Source organism: Calidris pugnax, unplaced genomic scaffold, assembly GCF_001431845.1.
Source record: "Calidris pugnax isolate Ruff unplaced genomic scaffold, ASM143184v1 scaffold141, whole genome shotgun sequence".
Taxonomy (NCBI): domain Eukaryota; kingdom Metazoa; phylum Chordata; class Aves; order Charadriiformes; family Scolopacidae; genus Calidris; species Calidris pugnax.
This window is the reverse complement of record NW_015090902.1, coordinates 747,484-770,089: the sequence shown is the minus strand read 5'-3', so window position 1 is coordinate 770,089 and position 22,606 is coordinate 747,484. Positions and strand designations below refer to the sequence as shown.

General features: G+C 42.3%; 1 protein-coding gene across 1 annotated transcript; it reads left to right on the top strand.

Moving 5' to 3' along the window:
- Positions 1-785: 785 nt before the first annotated feature.
- On the top strand, positions 786-21,858 carry LOC106892040 (transcription elongation factor B polypeptide 3-like). The gene is made up of 11 exons (XM_014948913.1): positions 786-879; positions 8,118-8,174; positions 9,995-10,107; positions 11,789-12,491; positions 14,073-14,172; positions 15,502-15,675; positions 16,290-16,387; positions 17,207-17,387; positions 18,538-18,661; positions 21,402-21,520; positions 21,671-21,858. Exons 1-11 carry the CDS (start codon positions 802-804, stop codon positions 21,730-21,732), a joined length of 1,809 nt encoding a protein of 602 aa, XP_014804399.1. The 5' UTR covers positions 786-801; the 3' UTR covers positions 21,733-21,858.
- Positions 21,859-22,606: the final 748 nt, after the last annotated feature.

Here is a 22,606-nt window from a genome sequence, read left to right as displayed (position 1 = left end):
GCTTCTCTGGGCAATCTCTTCCAGTGCCTCACCACCCTCATAGTGAAAAATTTCTTTCTGATATCTAATCTAAATCTCCCCAATCCCAGATTGAAGCTGCTACCCCTTGTCCTGTCACTGCTCTCCCTGACAAGGAGTCCCTCCCCAGCTCTCCTGTAGCCCCCTTCAGATATTGGAAGGCTGCTAGAAGGTCTCCCTGGAGCCTTCTCTTCTCCAGGCTGAACAACCCCAGCTCTCTCAGCCTGTCCTCACAGCAGAGGTGCTCCAGCCCTCTGATCATCTTCATGGCCCTCCCCTGGACCCGTTCCAACAGGTCCATGTCCTTCCTGTGCTGAGGACTCCAGAGCTGGACACAGAGCTCCAGGTGGGGTCTCACCAGAGCAGAGCAGAGGGACAGAGTCACCTCCCTGGCCCTGCTGGCCACGCTTCTTTGGATGCAGCCCAGACTGGGGTTGGGTTTCTGGGCTGCCAGTGCACACTGCTGGCTCATGTTGAGCTTCTCTTCCAACACCCCCAGGCCCTGAGAAGCCGGGCTGCTCTCCAGCCATTCTCCAGGGACAAGCTCGGACCGGAGGGCGGGCGGGCGGCGCGGCGAGGGGCCTGGAGGGAGGGAGCCGAGGGAATAGCGGGCACCGCTGGAGCCCGGCGGGGACCGGTCGAGGCGCCGCCGCCAACCCGCTCCCCTGAGGCAGAGCCGGGCCGAGGCGGGCCGGGCCGCTCCGCCGCCTATGGCGGGGCGGGCGCTGCTACAAGAGGGGCGGGCGGGGGCTGAGGGGCCTGGGGCGGAGCGGCGGGGGCGGCATGGCGGAGGGGCAGAGCGCTGCCCGGAGGGTGCTGGCGCTGAAGGAGCGGCTGGGCAGCGAGCAGGAGCCCGCCGAGGTACCGGCGCCGTGGCCGCGCTGGCTGGCTCCGGCGGGGCTTCCCACCCCAGCCCGGTGGGCGTCAAGAGGCTGCCCCCATCTCTTAACGTATATTCTATATGTTTACGTGTGTGTGTATGTCTATAAGGCAGCAGCGAAGCCCCGCGCTGAGGCGATGTGGGCCGAGTAGGGTGTTGGAGCTGAGCTGAGGGGCAAGCCCCGTGTGGGGGCTCCGGCCCTGGGTCTCCATTTTGTTTCCCTTCCCTTGTCTGAAGGGAGGCGCGGGGGTTTCCCGGGTGGGTGAGGGCTGAAGGGCTCGGAGGTGACCGAGAGGCCCTGGCTGGGGTCGGGGGAGCAGGAGAAGGGCAACCCGGGCGAGGTGGTGTGTGGCCACATGCAACAGGTGTGGAGTGCCCGGCCAGAAGGTCCTGAGTGCAGCAGGTTGCTGTGATTTTCTGCTGAAAGAGGTATTTCTGCTTTTTGGTTTTCCACAAGCTGTCGCACCCTGCCTTGTTGTGGTGCCAGAAGAGCAAGGGCTGCTCCTCTCTCTGGGAGAAATTAAACAACCTGCAGGACAGTGGAGATGTGAGGATTAGATGAGGACCACTTGGAGCAAGCAGGCATCAGTGGGGAGATGAATCAGGGCAGCCTCTAATCTCTTAACGTATATTCTATATGTTTACGTGTGTGTGTATGTCTATAAGGCAGCAGCGAAGCCCCGCGCTGAGGCGATGTGGGCCGAGTAGGGTGTTGGAGCTGAGCTGAGGGGCAAGCCCCGTGTGGGGGCTCCGGCCCTGGGTCTCCATTTTGTTTCCCTTCCCTTGTCTGAAGGGAGGCGCGGGGGTTTCCCGGGTGGGTGAGGGCTGAAGGGCTCGGAGGTGACCGAGAGGCCCTGGCTGGGGTCGGGGGAGCAGGAGAAGGGCAACCCGGGCGAGGTGGTGTGTGGCCACATGCAACAGGTGTGGAGTGCCCGGCCAGAAGGTCCTGAGTGCAGCAGGTTGCTGTGATTTTCTGCTGAAAGAGGTATTTCTGCTTTTTGGTTTTCCACAAGCTGTCGCACCCTGCCTTGTTGTGGTGCCAGAAGAACAAGGGCCGCTTCTCTGGGAGAAATTAAACAACCTGCAGGACAGTGGAGATGTGAGGATTAGATGAGGACCACTTGGAGCAAGCAGGCATCAGTGGGGAGGTGAATCGGGGCATCCTCTGGGAGCTGCTCCTGACACTCCAGAGGTACCAGGAGGCAGGCAGGGAGATAAGTACAGGCTCCAGGGCTTAGGGGGGAGGTAAGGCATCCTCTCCCAGTCCCAACCTGGGCTCTGGAGGGTGATGGAAGCAAAGTGGTGTGTGCCAGGCTTGGCTTACGAAGTAATAAATCGCACTGGTTTGAAGGTGTGTTCAAAAGGGGGGCGGGGAAGGTGTTCTCTGAGGGTTGAATTCAGCTTGAAAGTACAGAATGCGTTTGCCGTGATAGATTTCTAAGGCATTAAAACCTGATGCAAGTTTGTGGAGGTATTTAGAGGCATAGAGCGGCAGTAAAACTCAATCTGCAGTGGGTTTGGCAGTTAATGAACTTGAGAAGCTTAGTCATTAATCATATTCCGTGTTTTCAAAGTGTGTGTGTGTATGCGTATATAGGAAATACTGATTTTCTTAGCCAATAGTGGTTTATCTTTTTGAATGCCAGTGCTGTGAGCTATATCTGTCCAAAATGCAAATATCTGTGTGGGTGCTTCTTCAGATGTTTTAATTTGCAGTGCAATGAACCTGAAATTTCTTCTTGTGCCATAGAAGTGATCAGATCGTTGTATCTCTGGTCTTTCAATATTTTAATGCTTGGGTTTGATGGTCTTATGCTATTCTGAGCAGGAGATTGAAATGGAAAAGAAAGAAACAATTCTAGAGCTAATTAGTTTTTAAGTGATCCCAAACCAGTAAGTTTCAAAACCCATTCAACTCAAGTGAAGACTGTGAATAGTCCTTGCGGATTTGGGTCTGTTAAGGGAGGAGATGCACGGGTTTTTATGTGGCATGACTGCAAGCAAGTGCTGCATAAAATGGGACTAATGGTGGTGCTGCAGCACTTCTGTCCCTGGTGAAGCTGTGTCTAGTGAAATAGAAATACTTATGGATAACAGGGGCTAAGGAATGGTAGGGGAAGTGAGAAACCGATAGCCGTAAATTAGCAGTCGTGAAATGCATTGCTCATAAAAGGTAAATCTAGTAATAAAAACATGTTGTTATTATGTTTAAAGGCAAAGAGGAAAGTTTTTAGGTATGTGTGGAAAGAATAATAAATCAATGTTACAGATGTGTATGTAGGTAAGTGTTTGTGTTGTCAAATATTTCTGTTCCATACTTGAGAACAATATTTGTCTTGGCGCTTCTTAATACTTGCTAAATACTTTCTGATCTGATAGTAACCAGGGAAGATGCAGAACATTGCTCATGTCAAAAGCTTCTTAATGTGCGAGGTTTGATAGCCAGCCCAGTGAGTCTTCAGAGAACTGACCAAAAAATGAACAGAACTAATGATTTAAGTATTGAATGATGCTCAGGGTACTAGAGAAGTTCAGCAGGACAGGAAAAAAATACTGTGCTGTTGTTTATACAGGTAAATGAAATAGTCTTCATTGACATTGATCATGAAGGAATGTATAAAGAAGCCGTGTGATGTTGCATATAAGATGTAATGGGTGTAGAATTAAAGGATGGTGCCACAATCCATGCCACTTAATGAGACTTTATGTAGATACATACTGCCAAATTTGTCTCAAATTATATTCAGCTGACACTGTCATAAATATAGGCAGTATATTCAGGCATTTGTCTTGCTTCTCTATGATGCTAATTACAGAAGCAATGCTATGGACCTGATGCAATATGTAAAATGGATTTCAGTTGCACTCACCAAAATAAGTGCCAGACCTCACCAGAAAACAATGATGACTTGTCGATTTGGTTGTGGGTTTGTGGTGGCTTTTCTTGGGGTGGGAGGTGATTGTGCATCTGTTCTTGACATGATGCTACTCAAACTTTTCTTATTTCAGAAGACAGTAAGCGCATTGTAGGGAAACACTACAACCTCTAAAGTGATTTGTCTCAAATGGAGAGACTCTTACAGAAACCAAGTTTGATCATGTGTTAGGCTACGTTTGTTTGAGCAACACATTTTAACATGGCTCAGTGGAAAGTCACAGCTAGGAGCTGTGAATATAGGTCACTCAGGATAGGAGACTGTATTTTGGAAAGCATTGACTCAGAAAATGATTCGGAGCTCTGATGTATTACCAGTTGAGCATGAAATTGCAGTACAATGCAGTGGCTTATGGAATAAATGCTATCTTTGGGTAGCTTAGCAGGGTTATGCTATTACCGCTGTATAGTATTAGGGGGACAATTACAGGGATATTATGTCCTGTTCTGGGGACTGTTTTTAAAAACAGCACTGCCAAGCTGGAAAGATGGTAAGACAGCTAGAGAATGGCTATAGCTCTGGCTAGCATGACTTACTGGAACTAAAGAACCAAGGTAAAGGGTGTGATTAGTGCTAACGTTTCTATGTTGCATAAGGTGCTTGAAAGCAGACTCCTTTAGGTAGCAGAAAGAGATAGTAGCTGAAAACAAAACTAGACACATTTTTTTAGGCAGTTCTTTTTTTTTTTTTTATTGAGGGCGTAGGAATGACTTGGGAATATGTTTTGTTTGTCTAATGTGTTGTCTTCAAAGTCTTGGTGCTCTTTCAAATGAATTGTCTGGCTCAGCCAAAAGTTATGGACTTGGTGAAATTTCATGGGCTGTGTTATAGAAGAGAATGGGCTAATGAATTGTGGGGCTCCCTTTGAAGGATGCAGCTATTGAGTGAGGGAGGAAGGAGAGGAAGCAGGAAGGAGTTACTGTGATGAAATGTTGAATCAGTCCCTTGACCACAGACGGCCTGGGAACCTGTTAATGGGTCCCATACTTCCTGAGGGTCCAGCCTCAGCTAGAAAAAATGAGGAGGCTGTACTATGCTTGTGTAAGGGATGGTGGAGCAACACTGGTGCAGTGGGAAGAGACCAAACTCACACCCAAGATCTGTTGTGATTGTTTCTTGGCTTTCAGTTTTGGCCGTGGAAAATTTTATTTGCTCACATGCTTCTCACCCATTGTTCATTACCGTTGCAGTGGAACATTCTTTAGAAATCAGTATTTAGGAATTACATAGAATAGTTCAGGAATTATATATAAAGGTAACTTATGTTCTTTGCAATTTTTCTATAAACTTTACCATCTCATTTAGAGTCAATAGTTTTACCATAAGGGTGCAGCAATTTTTCTATAAACTTTACCATCTCATTTAAAGTCAATAGAGTTTTTACCATGAGGGTGCAGATGATAGTGATATGCAAGGTAAAATAAACCAGTGGAGGGTTATGTATACATTGTGTATATATGGAAAAAACAGGGGGGAAAAAAGTACTGGGTTCAGTCCAGTGAGATAAGAAGAGCCAGATGGGCTACAAATACTATGGTAAAAGATATAGTTAGAGTGAAGCATCTCAACTGTCAACTTTCATTTTGTTTTTGAAGGCCTGCTCAGAACTGACTTTAGATATAGTCTCTCTTTTGCCTTAATTTAAATAAGAATTGTAATGGTGTGCTATAAAAATATAATGAAGCCAAAATTTGTGTTTCTAACAAGCTTTAGTTTTGGTGACAGGCTTTACTGTGTCTTCTGTGGCCTTCGCCAAAGGCTGGTAGATACTGGAGCTTCATATTTGTTCTTTGAAAAGCAGACAGCCCCTCCCAGTCCTTGATGGAGAAATCGGAACTCTCTCCCCAATGGGGTAAATACAAAGTTTCTCTGCTGTTACTGACGTTTGCCACAAATTAAATTTGTGTGTTTCCTGATGGTGTCTGGAAGTAAGTTGGGTTCTAAATGCCGGGGGCTCAGGTGCTGGGCTGGGAGCTGCTGCTTGCATTGCCCAGACACAGCAGAAGGCAAATGGAGCCATCTCTCCTTTGGTAGTCCCCTTCATCCAGAGCTGCCAGTCCCACTGCAGCCTGGGCTGCTCCCCGCGCTCGAGAGATCACCATCGCTTCTCCTAAAAGGCTTGTCAGAGTGTTTGATCAATGCTTTCTGTTTTCTTTGTCAGGAAACCCTCTTGTTTGTCTTGATTTGCCCAATGTGATATATACGTTTCAAGAAAGCAAAACGAACGGTGTGGCCTTTGGTTTAGAAAGCTTTGAAAGTTTTGTCTTTCATTAAAATGTGTTGACTGCTTTTGGACGTGCTTGTCATCTAGGTACTTTTGTAATTCAGCCTGTCGGTTTGAAGTTGTATGAATAGTAATTGCCTTTTTCCTGAATCTGTTCTTCTGACATGAACTCGGCTTTATGAATTAACTTAGTCCAAAAACCCATCGAGAAGAAACACGCAAACTCCTCACTTTCTTTGTAGCTGGATGAAAACATTTTTTTTGTTTTGTATTCTTCCACATGTAGGTTTTTTTCTGGCCTATGGCATTTATTCCCAGTGGTTTGCACTGCTTGAGTATCTAGTCATGTTATATGGCATGATATAACCTTCCTTTCTCATTGCAAAATAAATTAAATGAATGGGGATATATTTTGATTATACAACACAAATAATAATAAAAAAATTAACTAACCTGACACTGATAACATAGTTTCTAATACTTGTGATTAACATTGAGCAGTTACTACTTTTTTTTTTTCTACTTAAGCATCTTTGCAATGTGTTTTTTCCCTGATGGGATTACTTAGAAAAAGTTTTCAGCTCGTGAAATGTGTAGCCTACACCTGTGGAGCATCTGGAGAAAGTGAAGTGTTAAGCTCTCAGAAGGAAGAGTAGTTATCTTGAGATGCAAAACTTGTTTTTAACTTCATTGCATATATTCATAACACGACTTGCTGGCTCAGGGAGGGTTTTAATCTTAAATAGGAGATAAGCAGAACTTCACGTGGTTTTTGTACTGGTTCCAAAATTCTGGTCAGGAGGGTGACCAGAATTGTGTAGGTGTCCTGTACTTTTCTAGTTAGCTGAACTCTTGAGGAAAGAGTTGATTGGTTCTCTCTGGCTCTAGGTGCATATCTTACTGCTACAGTGTGATTTGTAAACTGTTTCTTCAGGTTTACTACTCAATTATTTTACTACCTCTTCCACCTCCTGCGCTGCCATTTCAGCAGCAATATCTAATATGATAACTGACAATTAATTGGTTATTTAAGTTAGCATAGCTGCTATTATAGTTAAAAAGTTTCTGGGTCCTCTGTTCTGCATTCCTGCAGGTTCCTGCTATTGCATTTAGAAGTGGCGATGATCTGAAAAACTTGATTAGTATTCCAGGCTTTGTGAAAGCATTATGAAATGCTCTTAATTCAGTTGCACATTAATTGTGTCACCTACATAACATTGCTTCATGGAAGCTTCTAAAAGATAAGGCAAGCTGCTTGTGTGTGGTCAACTGCAAAACTCGGGGGTGCTGTTTACCTGTTGCCAAAGTAATTTATACCCTGCAGCTTATAGATGAGACTTTTGTATTATTGAGACACTTATGATAGGAGCATCAGCAATTTTGTATTTGGAAAATTCTTGCCTGCTTTGATGGAAATGTTGAGTTTTGTAACAGATGTACGCTTTGTCAGTGAGAAATTAAACATCTGTTCTAGCTTGAGCTTGTTTTGTTAATATACAGATTGCAGTTAAGTTTTCAAAACCTTGTTTTGTGGTTGGTTTTTTTGTTTGTTTGGTTTGGTTTTTTGTTTGTTTGTTTTTTTCTTCAAACTGGGCTCCCATCAGCTCTATTGTCCTTTCTTGGCCTGGGCTGCTGAAAGAGTGATGCTGCTGACTGGGAGACCTGCTGGGGGGAGACTTTCTGATTTTTGCATGGTGCTGGTTCTGCATAATGCAGATTTCCTATTGCTTCTGTGACAAATGAGGGTTGCTGCTACATGAGGAGTGTGGGTGTGTATGTGTGTAGCTTGTACTACTGTATTATTGATCTTTAATGTAATCTCTGTAGCGGTAAATTCATACCTACTGGATTTTCTGGTGTTGCTGAAATTGGGGGTTGTCAAAACTGTAGTGTTTCACAGCACAGACTTCAAGCACAGCCCTGATGAGTGCTTACATTTTCCTGGCCTCTTAACACTATTGAGTGTTTTTTGGATTAAGCATGTGAATGAAGATGAGGAAAAACAAAATAGAACTTCCAAATATTTGTTTTAAAAAAGCCAACTAATTTTTCCTTCCAGATTATAAAAACACTTAAGCTACTACAGGATTTGGATATGTCACTGGATATTCTAGTGGTAAGTGACCCATAATACATTAAACTCTTCCTTAGTGAATAACTAGGTAAATGTCAGGGGTCTACAATCATAGAAGCGATGGACGTGTTGCATTTAAAATTTTGACTCTTAATCATGATTAATTTAAAGTTGTGTACAAGGAACTGTGGAGTCTTCCAAAAGCAAGCTGGAAACTGGGTACACAACTTGACAAATGTAGTGTTATGCCAACAGTGACAATACTGGGCAGGAATCTGAGCATATAGAGAACACTTTGTCACTTGGGCTCAGTTTCTTGTCACTGTAAAACTGTTTTCAAGTCACTGTTTAAGACAAAATAAAAGAGTGAACCATTCTTTAGGTTGCTTCTCTGTATCTTATGTCTTTTATTAGCAGCTCAAGGTTCTTGCATTTCAAGAACAGTCATCCCAAGTAAGGCTGCTTGTGGCTCATATCCTTATCTAAGCAGCACCCTATCAAATTTTATATTAGAAATTCTCACATTGTTCTATGAAACTTCTAGGTATTATGAGCAATAGGTCTGTATTTTGGGAAGAAGAAAAATGTGGTTTTTGCAGGAGAGTGCTTTGAAGAGTAGGAGCAATATGGTAATTAAGGTATTTAGCTAGGCTGTCCAGGCAAAGGCATTTGCCTGCCTAAACACAGGTAGACTTCTACTGGATTACAGCAATATATAAATATATAAAATAATCTCATTGCAATTATTGTTGCTTAAAATCACAAAGAGCTTCTGCAGACAATTCGTATTCCCAGCAAACTTGTGTGTTTTATAATGTGACAGACCTTAAGGAAGCCTTCAAGTCAAATAGAAGAAAAAGATTCTTACAACTGAGGACCCCACATATATTTATTTTTTTTAATGCATTTCAAGAACACAAATAGCTTCAGGAAATATCCCACCAAATTTCTTGCATCTATTTGCAGTACCCTGATCTACCAAACCAGTATTGCTCAAATTATGTAGGAGCTAAATATCCTTAAGTGAATTTAATGAAGTCCTCTCTAAGGTATGAGCTGATTATGTGGGAGTAGCACACTTTTGCTCAGACTTCACAGGAGTATCATTTCATTAGTCAGCAGGAACATTAACGGGTTGCTGCTAACCTAGTGAATTCCAGGTTTTGTATGCATCTTAAAAGTGAGAGTTTGTGAATCAGACACACTTACTGATAGTACAGGATTAAAAAAAATAATAATCACCTGGGATTCTATATACACTCAAAGTCTGCAAGATAGTTGTGCTTAACGTAAAACTGATTAGAGCAAGACTTGAAGGCACAGTAGTTATGTGAAAATAATTTACTGGGGGAAAACAAAAAATTACAGGCTTTAAATGTCTTTTTTTTTTTTTTTTCCTGTGGCTGAAATTGAGACTGAGTTTAGTCTCATGTGAATTTTGCACCTCTAACCCTCAACATATTACTCCTGGCTGAGATGCATTTTAGATTACAATGTGTCCATCGTGTATGCTCTCTAACATGCTAAAAGGTTCCTACATAAGCCTAAAGAGAATTTGAATTGATTAATCTAATTCAGTGGAGCAGTATGCATTTTGTGGGCATAAGCATTCCAGACAAATGAAATTCCTGAAATATGTACACTTAATGGAGGAAAGTGACTCTTCTTAATTTTATAAGTTATAAATATCTACCTTTCCTTCACTTTTGTTTGCAGCATAAAGACTGTGTTTATTTCTTTAGCTGCCATAAGACTGCTCTGACTAATAGGCTGATACATGTTGTAGCTGTTTTAGAGATGATTTTATTTGATATGTTAGTTGTGATTTATTCTGCCCATCTTTCTTGAACTGTCTTCAACAGGAAACTGGCATCGGCAAAACAGTTAACAGTTTTAGGAAACATGCCACTGCTGGGAATGTGGCTAAAACCCTGGTAAAACAATGGAAAAAACTTATTCCTCCAGAAAAGAAAAGGTAGGTGTCAACTAACTTTTAGAAAAAAGTTAATTATGCTGTAGTGTAACTTTTATAAAGTTACACTAAGCATTCCAATGCTTAGTACTGCATAAAAGTACAGCTTGGAAAGTTTAGGAAAGTGTTTGGGATGACAAATACACATTAGGACAAAAGCATAAATCAAATGGGAGGAATGATCTGCCTTGGTTTAACCCCAGCTGGCAGCGAGGACCACGCAGCCCCTCATGCGGGTCTCCCTCTTTCCCCAGATGGGTAGGGAGAAAAGGAGGAGAAAGGGGGGGAAAAAAACCCACCCAACCCCAGACCTCTTGAGCTGAGATAAAGACAATTTAATAAACAATATCAGACAAGGAAAATAGCAATAATAATAAAAATGGTAAAAGAATAAACAGACAAGTCACTCACCACCTAGTAAATTGGTGAATTGGCACTGTCCTGAGCAGTGATCGCAAGTATCTGCCACTCAGCTGATCCCACTCATATACTGAGCATGACATTTGTGTATGGAATATTCCATCAGCCATTCCACTGTTCTGTCTGTGCTCCTTCTCAGCTTCTGTGGGAAGCTGGAAAAAGTCCTTGAGAAACATAAACGATATCTGGCAACAACTAAACCAATATGCACTATTGACGTTCCTTTCATACCAAATATGAAACACAGCAACCAGTAGAAAGAAAACTAACTGTATCCCAGCTGAAACCAGGACAATCTTTTATAAAATACCAGCAAACAAATTGGAGCAACCAGTATTGTTGAATTAGCCAGCACTCAGACTTCAACTGCCTTTTTGTTGTGGTGTTTTTTTTGTTTTTTTTTTTACTGGTACAAGTTCTTAGGTCCCAGCTGATGCAAGCAGGACTAAGCCAATGATGACACTACTCTGTGCTTTTTTAGGGAAGTGGGAAGCTTGCTCTTTCTTCCCAGAGGTGGTGATTAAATGAGGCAGCTCTCCAGTGTGTTTGGTTTTTTGGTTGCATAGAGGACTTTCATAAAATGTTCTTGTAGACTGAGAGGGGTTTCCAATGTTGAAGGAATCATACTGAAGCGATGCGACTTCTCACAATGAAGCAGCCACCACTGCTATGGCCAGGCTAACTGTGCTTTAGATGTTTTGTAGACCTCTGACAATTTGAGGTAGTTGAGCAGAGAAAGCCAAAGGTTTATATTAACTAAATATTCCATTTTAAATCTAAAGTTTTTCAAACAATGGTGAAGTAAAATGCCAGAACTTGAGATCAGCAAAGTAGGGAGGCTGACTTGTTGTAATCTGTATCACCCACAGAGCCTGTCTTAAATTCTCTGTCTCCTAGTTGTCTCCAGTACCGTGTGTGTTACAAAGCATGCAGGGAAGACTGTGGTAAAAAAAAAAAAGGTGATCCAACACATTCTAAGCAAACAGCACTGTGTCAGGAAAGTTCTCCTACTGATGGTTATGTCCCGACTCATCTTGTGGCAGTATTTAGCACTGCTGGACCCAAGGGCTCCTCCTCTGGGATCCTGTGCTGATAATGGAAGAATAAGAGCACAGCAGAGCACAGTCATGTCTTGTGAAGTTATGACACATGGTGGGATTTAATGCTTTTTAGTTTTACTAATATGGGTAAAAAGATTGATTATTCAAGAATTTAGCATCAGATGTAGCATAGGATGTGATTTATTTTTTTTTTAATGTTGCAGTGGTCTTGGGGGAAGAAAGCAAAATACTGAAAAAGAAAAAGATGGGACAAAATCTTCTATTTCCAAGGAGATTAAGCCTTCAGAGAAGTCCAAAGCGTCCGTGTTGGCCTCCAGAAGTTCTAATAGTGCTCCCACTTCTAAAAAGTTGAATAAGCAGTGTGATCGTCGTGAAAAGACACACCAAAGTAGAGATTCTGAATCACAAAAAGAATGTCATAATAAAGAATGGAGCAAGAGTGGTTCTAAGCGTGCTTCTCAGGGTAACAATCCTCAAACTAAAGAAAGTGACTTCAAAGAGAGAACCACCACAGACAGCAAGAAAGTTTCAGAAGAGCAGCGTTCCTCTGTAGACAATGAAGACTTATCATCCCTGAAGGAAAAGCCTAGTAAGGATGCTTCCAAACAGAGAAATCCTAAGCATGTGAAGAAACCAAACCAAAAACTTGTCATAAAAAGCAAAGCTGAATTATCTAGTGAAGAGGAATTTGAGCCCCCTACTATGTCTTTTGAATCTTATCTTAATTATGATCAGGCTACCAAAAAAAGAAAGAGGAAGAAGGCTTGTTCTACAGGTGAACAGCCAAAATGCAGGGAACAGAGCAGCTCATTACCACAAAAGGCTGCAAAATTTTCTCATGCCAAAGAGGGTGAGGAAGATGGAAAAAAATGTGACAATGATCAATCAGAAACTCCCAATAAAAAGGTAAACCACTGCATGGTTGAAATAATAGCAAATAAACTGCAGACAAATAAGTGCTTTGGACACTTAGTTTCAATGTAATTCAGCTGTATTTATTTTAAGCAATAGATTGCATGGCTCTGACATATCAGCTGCATTTCAATTGCCAACAATTGCAATAATAGGGGCAAAAAATGATTGGTTTTTTACTGGCAGTTTAAAATCATAGAATCGTCTAGGTTGGAAGGGACATTTAAGACCATCAAATCCAACCATCAACCTTAATACTGCCAAAACCATCACTAAACCATGTCCCTATGATCAACTTGTCTTGTATTTTTAGGATGGTTTCTAATAAGGTCTTTGATCTATATCAGCTGATATGCTGATGTGCTTTTTACCCACAAAGCAAAAGTTGTTACCTTTGGAAAGATGTCCCCTTCTTCTGTTCTTGACCAGCACTTCTTCTGTTCTTCTGGTCTGGCACTGCAGCAGCTGTTTGTGTATAGCACAGTCGTTTTGTCAGATGCTGTGGTTCTTTAATAGTGAATGCTAAGGGCTGCAGTGGGACTAAACTTTCTCCTTTTAATGCATTGAATTAAACCATAGTACTGTATATAAATAAATAAAACCCCACCACCTTATACGTGTTTGTAATATGAACTGCCCTAGTCCCTTGAAGTGGAAGAAGTTTAAGTAGCTCCTCTGAGCCAAGGTAGATCTAAACGTGTGTATTAATTAGACCTTTAAATGAAGCCCTTTTGTGCACTGGGAATTAGAGATCTCTTCAGTCTTTTATCTTTACTGTTATGTGAAAGCTCCAGGCTTTATTTACTGTGGAAGATCTGTAATCTAAATGTAGTATCTTCTGTCCCAAATGGGGAAATGCTAATGTAGATGCTTGTGTGTGATACTCTAGCATAAACTGTTTGAGGAAAAATCTTGGATGTTCAAGCAGTCATGGAAAGTTATTAAACATACTGAAATGAAGTTCAGAGAGGTGGAAGTTTTGGGCTGTAAGTGCCTGGCTTACAATTGGAGGACACCCAATACCCAATTTAGATGTTGCACATAATGCCGAGCATCTGCATCTTTAAGTACCTTTTTAAGGGGTTATCAGTGAAAATTTTAAGCCAAATGGCTTATCCAGCACAATACAGGAGTCTTAATAGGACCAGGTATAAAGCTGTTTCTCGTCTTTCAGGATACTTAAGGCATTTAGTTTGCCTTTAAGCCTTTAATTCTGGTTTTGTATTCTTGCAGTTTTGTCTCGTGCCTCTCACTGCATGCTTCTAACCTCAACAGTGATTTATTTGAAAGCCTGTTAGCTGAACACATCTACTCTCTTCTTTAATCTCTTTTTATGCACTGATTGCAGATATCCCACTACGTTCCTTTTGTGATGTATTCTTGGTAAATAGAGTATGAGAGGGTACACTGAAAAGTAATCCAGTGAGTAAATTTTTGTGCAGAAAAGAAATAATTCTGCTTAGCCTAGTTAACTTTGGGGTTTGCTTAAGGTTTGGTTTTTTTCTGTAGTTTATTTTAAACCTCAGTAAACCCAAATTTGTAATGTTGAAGCGATGTTTCCTTGACTCTACGCAGGTCAAGGTGGCATCTCTCCAAGATCTTCTTAATACTCCATTGCCTAAATTTCTGACGGGCATCTCGATCTCATCCCCCTCATACGCTGCAGACTTTCAAGGTAAGTAGTATGCAAGGCTGATGTATGTGGAATAGTGCGGGTTCTTACAGCTCTGTGTAGATATGTCTTTATCCCCTTTCCTAATACACTTTATTAGCTCATCTGTTCATGGCAAAGAAGTGCCTCACCTTCACTTTCTCACCTGTAGAAATCATGTTGAAGCTGAAGAGAATCATAGAATCATATGGGGTTGGAAGGGACCTCTGGAGATCATCTAGCCCAACCCCCCTGCCAGAGTGGGTCTACCTAGAGCAGGTTGCACAGGAAATGTGTCCAGGCAGGTTTGGAATGTCTCCAGAGAACGAGACTCCACCACCTCTCTGGGCAGCCACTCTCACAGTAGAGAAGTTCCTCCTCATGTTTAGGTGGAACTTCTTACGTTCAAGTTTGTGCCCATTTCCTCTTGTCCTGTCCCTGGGCACCACTGAAAAAAGACCAGCCCCATCCTCTTGACACCCTCCCTTTAAGTATTTGTACGCATTAATTAGATCCCTCCTAAATCTTATCTTCTCCAGACTAAAAAGACCCAAGTCCCTCAGCCTCTCCTCATAGGAGAGATGCTCCAGGCCCCTCATCATCTTTGTAGTCCTCTGCTGTCCCCTCTCCAGCAGTTCCCTGCCCTTCTGGAACTGGGGACCCCAGAACTGTACACACAACTGGAGTTATAAAGGCTTCCTCTTACAGCTTGCTGAGTAAAAGAAATACTGTAGAAGGTTACCAGAGATGCAGAGAAGGTGTAGATCTGGTGGCAGTTCTACAGGCTCCATTTATCTTTATTCCTGTCTATACCTTATAGTAGGCAATGCCTCCATAGAAGTTATCTTAGGTAAAACAAATATAGGAAGCACTAGGTCTAGCTTTGGTGTAGGAGCTTGCTAGTATCTTTGGTGGGTGACACAAAGTGCCAGTGGAGCTCTAGTGAGGTTTCAGTGGTTTCATATACCTCTGGTCTTGAAACATCACTGCTGTTGCAGGTTCTGGCTTCTCTAGGATAACTTGGGAAGATCAATAATGTGCTGTAGACTGGTAACTGAGTAATCTAGATGTGAATACTGCTCGTGTAGACCTGAGCTAAATAACTTAAGGCTGCCTTGAGTTGGTGCAGCTTACTTGCAATGTTTGTGCTGTCTTGGTGTTAGATGATGATGAATGGACTTCTGTAACATACAAGACATCCAAGGGCTCCAAACTGTAATGCAGTAACTCTGTATTTCAAGAAAAATGAATATACATGTGTACTACCAGCTGTGTTTCTCTCAAAGCTGAATGTTTAAAGCATTGCAAAATGTCATGAGGTAAGGGAAACCCTGCCTGATGTTTTGTTTGCAGCTTCCCTACCACCTGCTGTAGAAGCACCTCAGCAAGTCAGTGAGACTGTTCAATTCACAGGAAGGAGACTGAACTCTAAAATGCAAGTTTACTCCGGCTCTAAAACAGTCTGTCTTTCGAAGATGCTTACGCTGTATGAACAGTGCATCCGTGTGCTTCAAAATAATATTGATTGTGAGTACTTTAAGGGATTTGTAGCAGGCTGTGCCTGAAAGTTTATCAGATTTTTTTTTTCTTCCATGCCAGCAGCTGGCCTACTGAAAGATATTGCCCCTCCCTACAAATGGTGACTCAGAGCAGGTTGAATGGCACTTTAAAAAAAAAAAAAAACAAAAAAAAAACTATGGAAAAGATTTATGGCCATGATAAAATCTAGATTTGCTTTGAAAGCCTACTGTTTTTAAAGTTCGAATTCTAGTTAAAATATAATGTCCTATAAATTATAAGCCAAAATGCCTGTTGACTTTTTTCCCTGTAAGATGCTTGTTTACATAAATTAGGATGAGTGATCAAGAAATTCTTTATTCCCTTGTGTAGGCAGAAAGGGGAGCGATGTGTATCGGTGAAGATGGGGCAATAACTATTCAAAGATGCTTTCTCCATCCTCAAATATAATTACCAGACAGTATGGAACTGCTGATTTATAAATATTTTCATAGCCTGACTTAAAAACATGTTCTGTTTAGTGTTGGCTAAAACTAACTTGTATTTTTTTAAACTGTTTGGTGAGTGGTCTTGCCCACTGAGTAAAAGAAAGGAGCTGCTGAAAGTACCGTCCTCTTTTGTAGCGCTACATGAAGTGGGAGGTGTGCCCTTTGAAATTCTTGAGCCTGTGCTGACACGTTGCACACCACAGCAGTTGTTGGGAATAGAGGAATGCAATCCGGTAAATTCTGCCTTGTTAAATTCAGGGAACCACGGAGGACACGAGGCATCTCTTTCTGCCTTTCTTGCACCCTTTTGGATGAAGGTTCTCCGCGGGTTACACTGGTTTCCTGTCTTGCATACTTATTTCTTTGACCTCAGCTGTCATTATCAAGCCTCCTTTTCTCAAGTGTCAGGATTGTAAAGCGTTTGAGAGAATTATTACTGATGACTAAGTGAAAACCAGTGGGGGTAGAAAAGTACTTCTGTTTCTAAAAATAAGAAAAAAAATCCCCACTGTATTTACCACTGAAATAGCTGGGAAAGTCAAAGTCATAATAGAACCCACTGTTATCAAGTCACAAACTGTTCAGGCTGCAGAGCATATCAATTGGGAAGTATCTGGGGTGAGATTTCATGTGTGAGATGGACTTCTTACCTACACTGTCAGGACTTTAGCTCCATCATGTGTTTGGACATTGAGGTTCTGAGTGTACAGCACTTTGTAGTGCAAGTTGGCCATTTCTCTGCGTGCCTGACATCAAGAGCTGGGGTGGCCTAAGCCTGTGCTGGAAACACAAGTCTAGGCTGTAAGCATGGCTCATTAACTCAAATATAGAGCTTGGCTAATTGAAACTATATACTTTCTGGGCTGAAGGCAGTATCTGCATAGTATTGCCATGCTCTGTGTTGGGGGTACCTGTCATACCATGTGTAGTGGGATTTGCTCTGCCCCTTTCTCCACCAGGTAACTGGACTTTGTCTACAGGCTCAGCTAACAGGTACCCTTGAAAATGTTATTTTTAAATCTTTGATTTAAGATGCCTTGTGTTCAAATTAGATGTTTACAGAGGAGTCTGACCACTTGTGGGAGAAACACTGCCAGAGAGATTTTAAAAATGAGAGCCTCCTGGAAAATGAGTCTTGGCGTGAGATGTACTTGAGGCTGTTTAATCAGAGAGAAGAAAAACTGAAGACGCTTACAAAAAATATTCTTTCAGCTCAGTCTGAGAAACCAAAAGGTAAAATCTGTGGTTAGCTTTTCCACTTACAAACCCCAGTCTCTTCTGCTATTCTTGCCACTTAATATGCAGGGTTTAATGATTTGTTTGTGTTGAGCACTAATGCTGGACCTCTAGGAGAAGTCATCAAGAAAGAACACGTTAATTTACACAGAATCACAGAATCTTCTAGGTTGGAAGGGACCTTGAAGATCATCTTGTCCAACCGTCAACCTAACTGACAAAAATAGAATCATAGAATTGCCCAGGCCGGAAGGTCATCTAGTCCGACCTCCCCACAGTCAGGTGGTACACCCCCAACTAGACCAGGTTGCCCAGGACCTCGTCGAGACTCACCTTGAATATCTCCAGGGATGGGACCTCAGCCACCTCCCTGGGCAACCTGTTCCAGTGCTCCACCACCCTCACAGTGAAGAACCCTCTCCTAATATCCAGTCTAAATCTGTTCCCCTCCAGCTTGAAGCCATTGCCCCTCGTCCTGTCACTGCAGGCCTTTCTAAACAGGTTCTCCCCAGCCTTCCTGTAGCCCCCTTCAGATACTGGAAGGCTGCCATTAGGTCTCCCTGCAGCCTCCTCTTCTCCAGGCTGAACAACCCCAGCTCCCTCAGCCTGTCCTCATGGCAGAGGTGCTCCAACCCCCTGATCATCCTTGTGGCCCTCCTCTGGACCCTCTCCATCAGGTCCATGTCCCTCTTATGTTGAGGGCTCCAGACCTGCACACAATACTCCAGGTGAGGTCTCACCAGAGCAGAGTAAAGTGGCAGAATCACCTCTCTGGACCTTTGACAAGTTGGTCAAAAAATAAATACGTGCATTCATACAATAAATTAATGCAAGTATTTGCAGCATACAGTAGACAAATCTTATCTTATTGGTTAGACTGAGGGTTCTAAGTAACAATGCAGAAAGTACTAATGTAACCACAAATACTGAAGTTAACGTGACGAAATACTGTATGCAGGCTGTATATGATTTGCCATGGTTCAGTTAATTCTTTAGTACCAGATTCTGCTTTTCTGCATTATTTTTTTTTCCCCAGTTTAAACCTAGAAATTGCTACATAACCATATTATCAACTGAGCTTTGAGCATTATGGGCAAAAAAAACCCCAACCCTCTTATATATGCTCTGCTCCTTGCTTCTGTGTTAGGCAGGCAAGTGAAGATGGCGTATGTGAACAGTGCAGCAAAGCCACCCAGGAACGTCCGCCGACAGCAGGAAATCCACGGGACAGCAGGACCCGTGGCCCAGCTTCATCGTGTAGAGAAGTGCAAGTAAGTGTTCTGTACTATGCTTTTAACTTGAGTTCAGATGTCTTTGTCAGTACAAAAGCTCGCCGGCAAAATATTTTTGAAGTTATAAATAGCTCTCTATTTACTTTCCTCTTTTTAAGTGGCTAGATGCTACCTTGCCTTTTAAGTCGTGCGTGCTCCTCTGCCATGTCTGCACTGTCACTGCAGACTTCTCCAAAGCACCAGCGATGAATTCGCCCTCCCAGCTGGATGCTGTTGTTTTTCTCCAGACTACACTAATGCCACTTGACATCCTGGGGAGATTCCAGGGCTGATGTTTTGTCTTTATAAACCTGACAAGTAGCCTCGCATGCTCTCCTGCTTTCATAAAATCCCAGTCAGCTGCCTGGAATGATACAGCTAACCAGAGTGAATCTAGGCAACTTTTAATACACTTCATGGTGGTTTTCTGCTTTGGCGGCCTAAAGGGGTATCTGGAACAGTCTAATCACTAATCACTAGAGGAACAGAAAACTGGGATTCCCCAAACTTTCCTCTGTACAGCACAAAGCCAAATTTTCTTTGTGACATCTTAGTTCAGAGTAGTACAACAGCCATGAGAACCAAAGCTGAGATGTGAGGTTGGTCCTGCTGTTCCTGCCAGGCAAATGAACTCTCTTGTATCCAAAAGGATGGCTGAAAACAGGGACATAAACCAGCTGTAGCACCAGCTTCTACCTCTTCTTCCCTTCCCAACTATGTGGACGCAGAGTGTTTTTTACTGTTTGAGTATCTGTTCTTGTCTGAAAGAAAGGTCGGCAGCTTGACTTAGAAGCACCCCATGGGTTGATGAGTCCATGTGCCAGCGGTTGGACCATAAAAGCTGTGGTCACTCACTCTGCTGTGGCTGCTGGTGAGCATGGTGGCCTCCCTTGTCCCTATTGCCTGTGGTTGTTCCCATGGTGGTGTAACTGCTCTTCAACTTGCTTTCTCAAATTTATCCCTTTTGGGGGAGCGACATGTGGAACATTTTTCATTAATCTCAATTAAGAAACACTTAAACAAGTTGACAAATATTTGAGTGGATAGCTGGGAACAGGGACAATAAAACTTAAGCTGTTGCAAATTGATGCAAGACTGATGTAGGAGGGTCATTTTAAGTTGTTTCTGTTGTGATGATGCAGTGCCTACAGTTGTGCTGAGTAATCGTTTGGTTTTTGGTACCTGAACTAGATAACTGAACTGACCTGGGTTTAATGGGGATGGAGGGTGGGGTGTTCAGCTCTGGTCGTCATATAGTTGTTAATCGGTTGGTGGGGTGGAAGTTGAATTCAGCTGGAGTTTTGTATCAAAACCTTGGGAAAGTGTATTTTCTGTGAATTTCACGAGCTTGACTTAGTTGAACAGCCTTGACTTACTGCTCAAGATGGTGGTGGTGTGGGGCAGGAATGACAGCCTGGATGTAGGAACTTCTTAAAATCAGCTTTTGCACCAGATATGATCACGGAATCATGGAATTGTGGGAGTTGGAAGGGACCTCTAGAGATCATCTGGTCCAACTCCCCTGCTAAAGCAGGAACGCCTAGAGCACATCACTCAGGACTGCATCCAGGCGGGTCTTGAAGTTCTCCAGAGAAAGGGGACAATGATGGTTTTTATAGCTGTTCTAAAGCAGGAACACCTAGAGCACGTTACTCAGGACTGCATCCAGGCGGGTCTTGAAGATCTCCAGAGAAGGGGACAATGATGGTTTTTATAGCTGCGCCTTTATCTGATGAAATTAGGCACATTCTTGCCATACTGTTGCTGTTTTCAATGAAAAGGTAGCCTAATCTGGACCAGTAGCTGAATGATGTACTTGAAGCCTTGTGTGTTTCTTCTTCTCAGGGGTGCTAAATTAGGTGGAACCGATGTTGCGTGAAACAAGCTGTTAAGAGGGTCATTGCTTTGTCCTCTTGAGTTTGTTTGGGTACCATGAGCTTCACTTCACTGCTTTGACCGTGTCCTCTGAAAACTTATTGAACTTGCAAGCTGTTGAATTTGTACAGCTGCATTCTTCCCTTGAGCAGCTGGCCTTGCAGGAGCTCAGAAGGTCCTGTGGCAGACGTGGGGATGCCCAGCAGGCTGCCCTTTGCAGCTCAGTGCACAGGGGCACACGGTGACTGGCAGCAGATGTCAGTGACTGGCTCTGAGGCGTGTGACAGGGCTGCCCAGATTGGGGCCATCCTGCTGACACTCCAAGGCTGTGTTGATTTAACTGTCTAGCAGCAAGGCATCCGCTCTGTGTTTTCCTCAGTCCTTGTCTTGTTGATTGAGGATTCCAACCTAATATTTAAGGTTAGTTCTTATGCATTTTGCTAGATGTTCTTACTTTAAAAAAAAAAAAAATATGAAAGCTTGTGTAAATTTGCCCTCATTTTCTGTCGGAGCTAGTTAGCAGTTCAGCTGTGCTCAAAGAAGAAAATAAACACAAAGAGCAAACCAGAGCACAGGGCACTATGAATCACGAGGGCATTGCTAAACATTCTGATCTGTCACAAAGTCTGATCATTGAATTTTAAAGATGAATAGGATGCATCAAATCGAAGAAAAGGAAAATCTGTTCAAAAATGGAAATGGACTAGATGACCACCTGAGAGCTCTTCTAACCTGAATTATCCTGTGATTTTTAAATGTATAAAGTCTTAAATGTTTGTGATTGGATTTTTTTCCAAAATGAGCCAGAGAAAATAGTCGTTTGATATCAAACACTAACTTTTTTCTTATTTCCTTTTTTTAAAAGAACAAGGATTCCAGAAAGCAGGGACAGAAATAACACATCATCAAATCCCATCCCTGCCAGCAACAGTGGAAGCTCTAGCTCAAGCATAATGACTCAAGATGGAAAGAAGCCCATCAAAAGTAAATGGAATTTCCTAAGTTTATCAAGATAACTGTTTTAAATTGCTGGCTATTAATATATGGTTAATATTATGCTAATACCATTTTAAGTCGCTGCTGTTTTCCTAACTGGTCTCTTTTTTTTTTTTTCTTTTTTTTTTTTTCTTGAAGAAATTGCACCAATCATGAGGAAAACTTTGAAAGCATTGAAGAGTAGAGCCGGACGACGATAAAATGAGGATGCATATCTTAAGCCATGTGACTATTTGTGTATCATCCTACAGCTAATGAAAGTAATGTTAATGTAAATATTCTTCAGTTTGCCTTAGAATAGTTATGAAACGTTGCAGGGGCAAATGAGTTGCAATAAAAATTGAAACCTCTGAGTCCTTTCATGCTGCTGCTTTCTTATTCATGAATGAGGAAGACTGAATTGAAACAAGGTCAGTACAAACTAATGACAAATCGGTTTATATGGACTTTTATAGCTGCTGTCTTTATCAGTTTATGTTCACATTTGCATAAGCAAATACTTTTCATGGAAGCATTTAAGCTGTGGCTGTATCTTTGCCAAGGTTGAAGTTATCTTGTAGAAATGGCCACAAGGTGTGCTTAGATACAATTGAGAAGAGGTCTTGGCATCTCTTACACAAAAGTGTTTTGGAAACTTAGTAGATTTGTTTCACTAAAGGTTTTCCTAGGGAGACTTTTTCTTTTTATAAAAACGTGATTTAGTTGGATTTTAGTTTAACTCTTCCAGAAACTGAGACTGCTGTGTTCTAAGACAGTTCTGGAGCTCAATTCCTGACCTGCTGGAAGTGAGCTGTGAAATATCCTTTCTCAGGCCACCATGTGCTTTTCAGTTCTTTTACTTGACTTAGGCAATGAGCCTTTAAAGGAGAGGTAGGAGAAGACAGTGTTTAAATTTAAATTGCTTTTTAAAAGTGGGATTTATATACTGTCTGGGCAGGCCATGACAGCGAGTTAATGAAAAATCATGTGTTATTTGGGAGCTACATCTATTTGGGACACTTTTGGTACAATAATTAAAGACAGACCTGTCATGTGATACCATGTAAAGGCGTTAAGCCCTCGTGTAGGAGATAA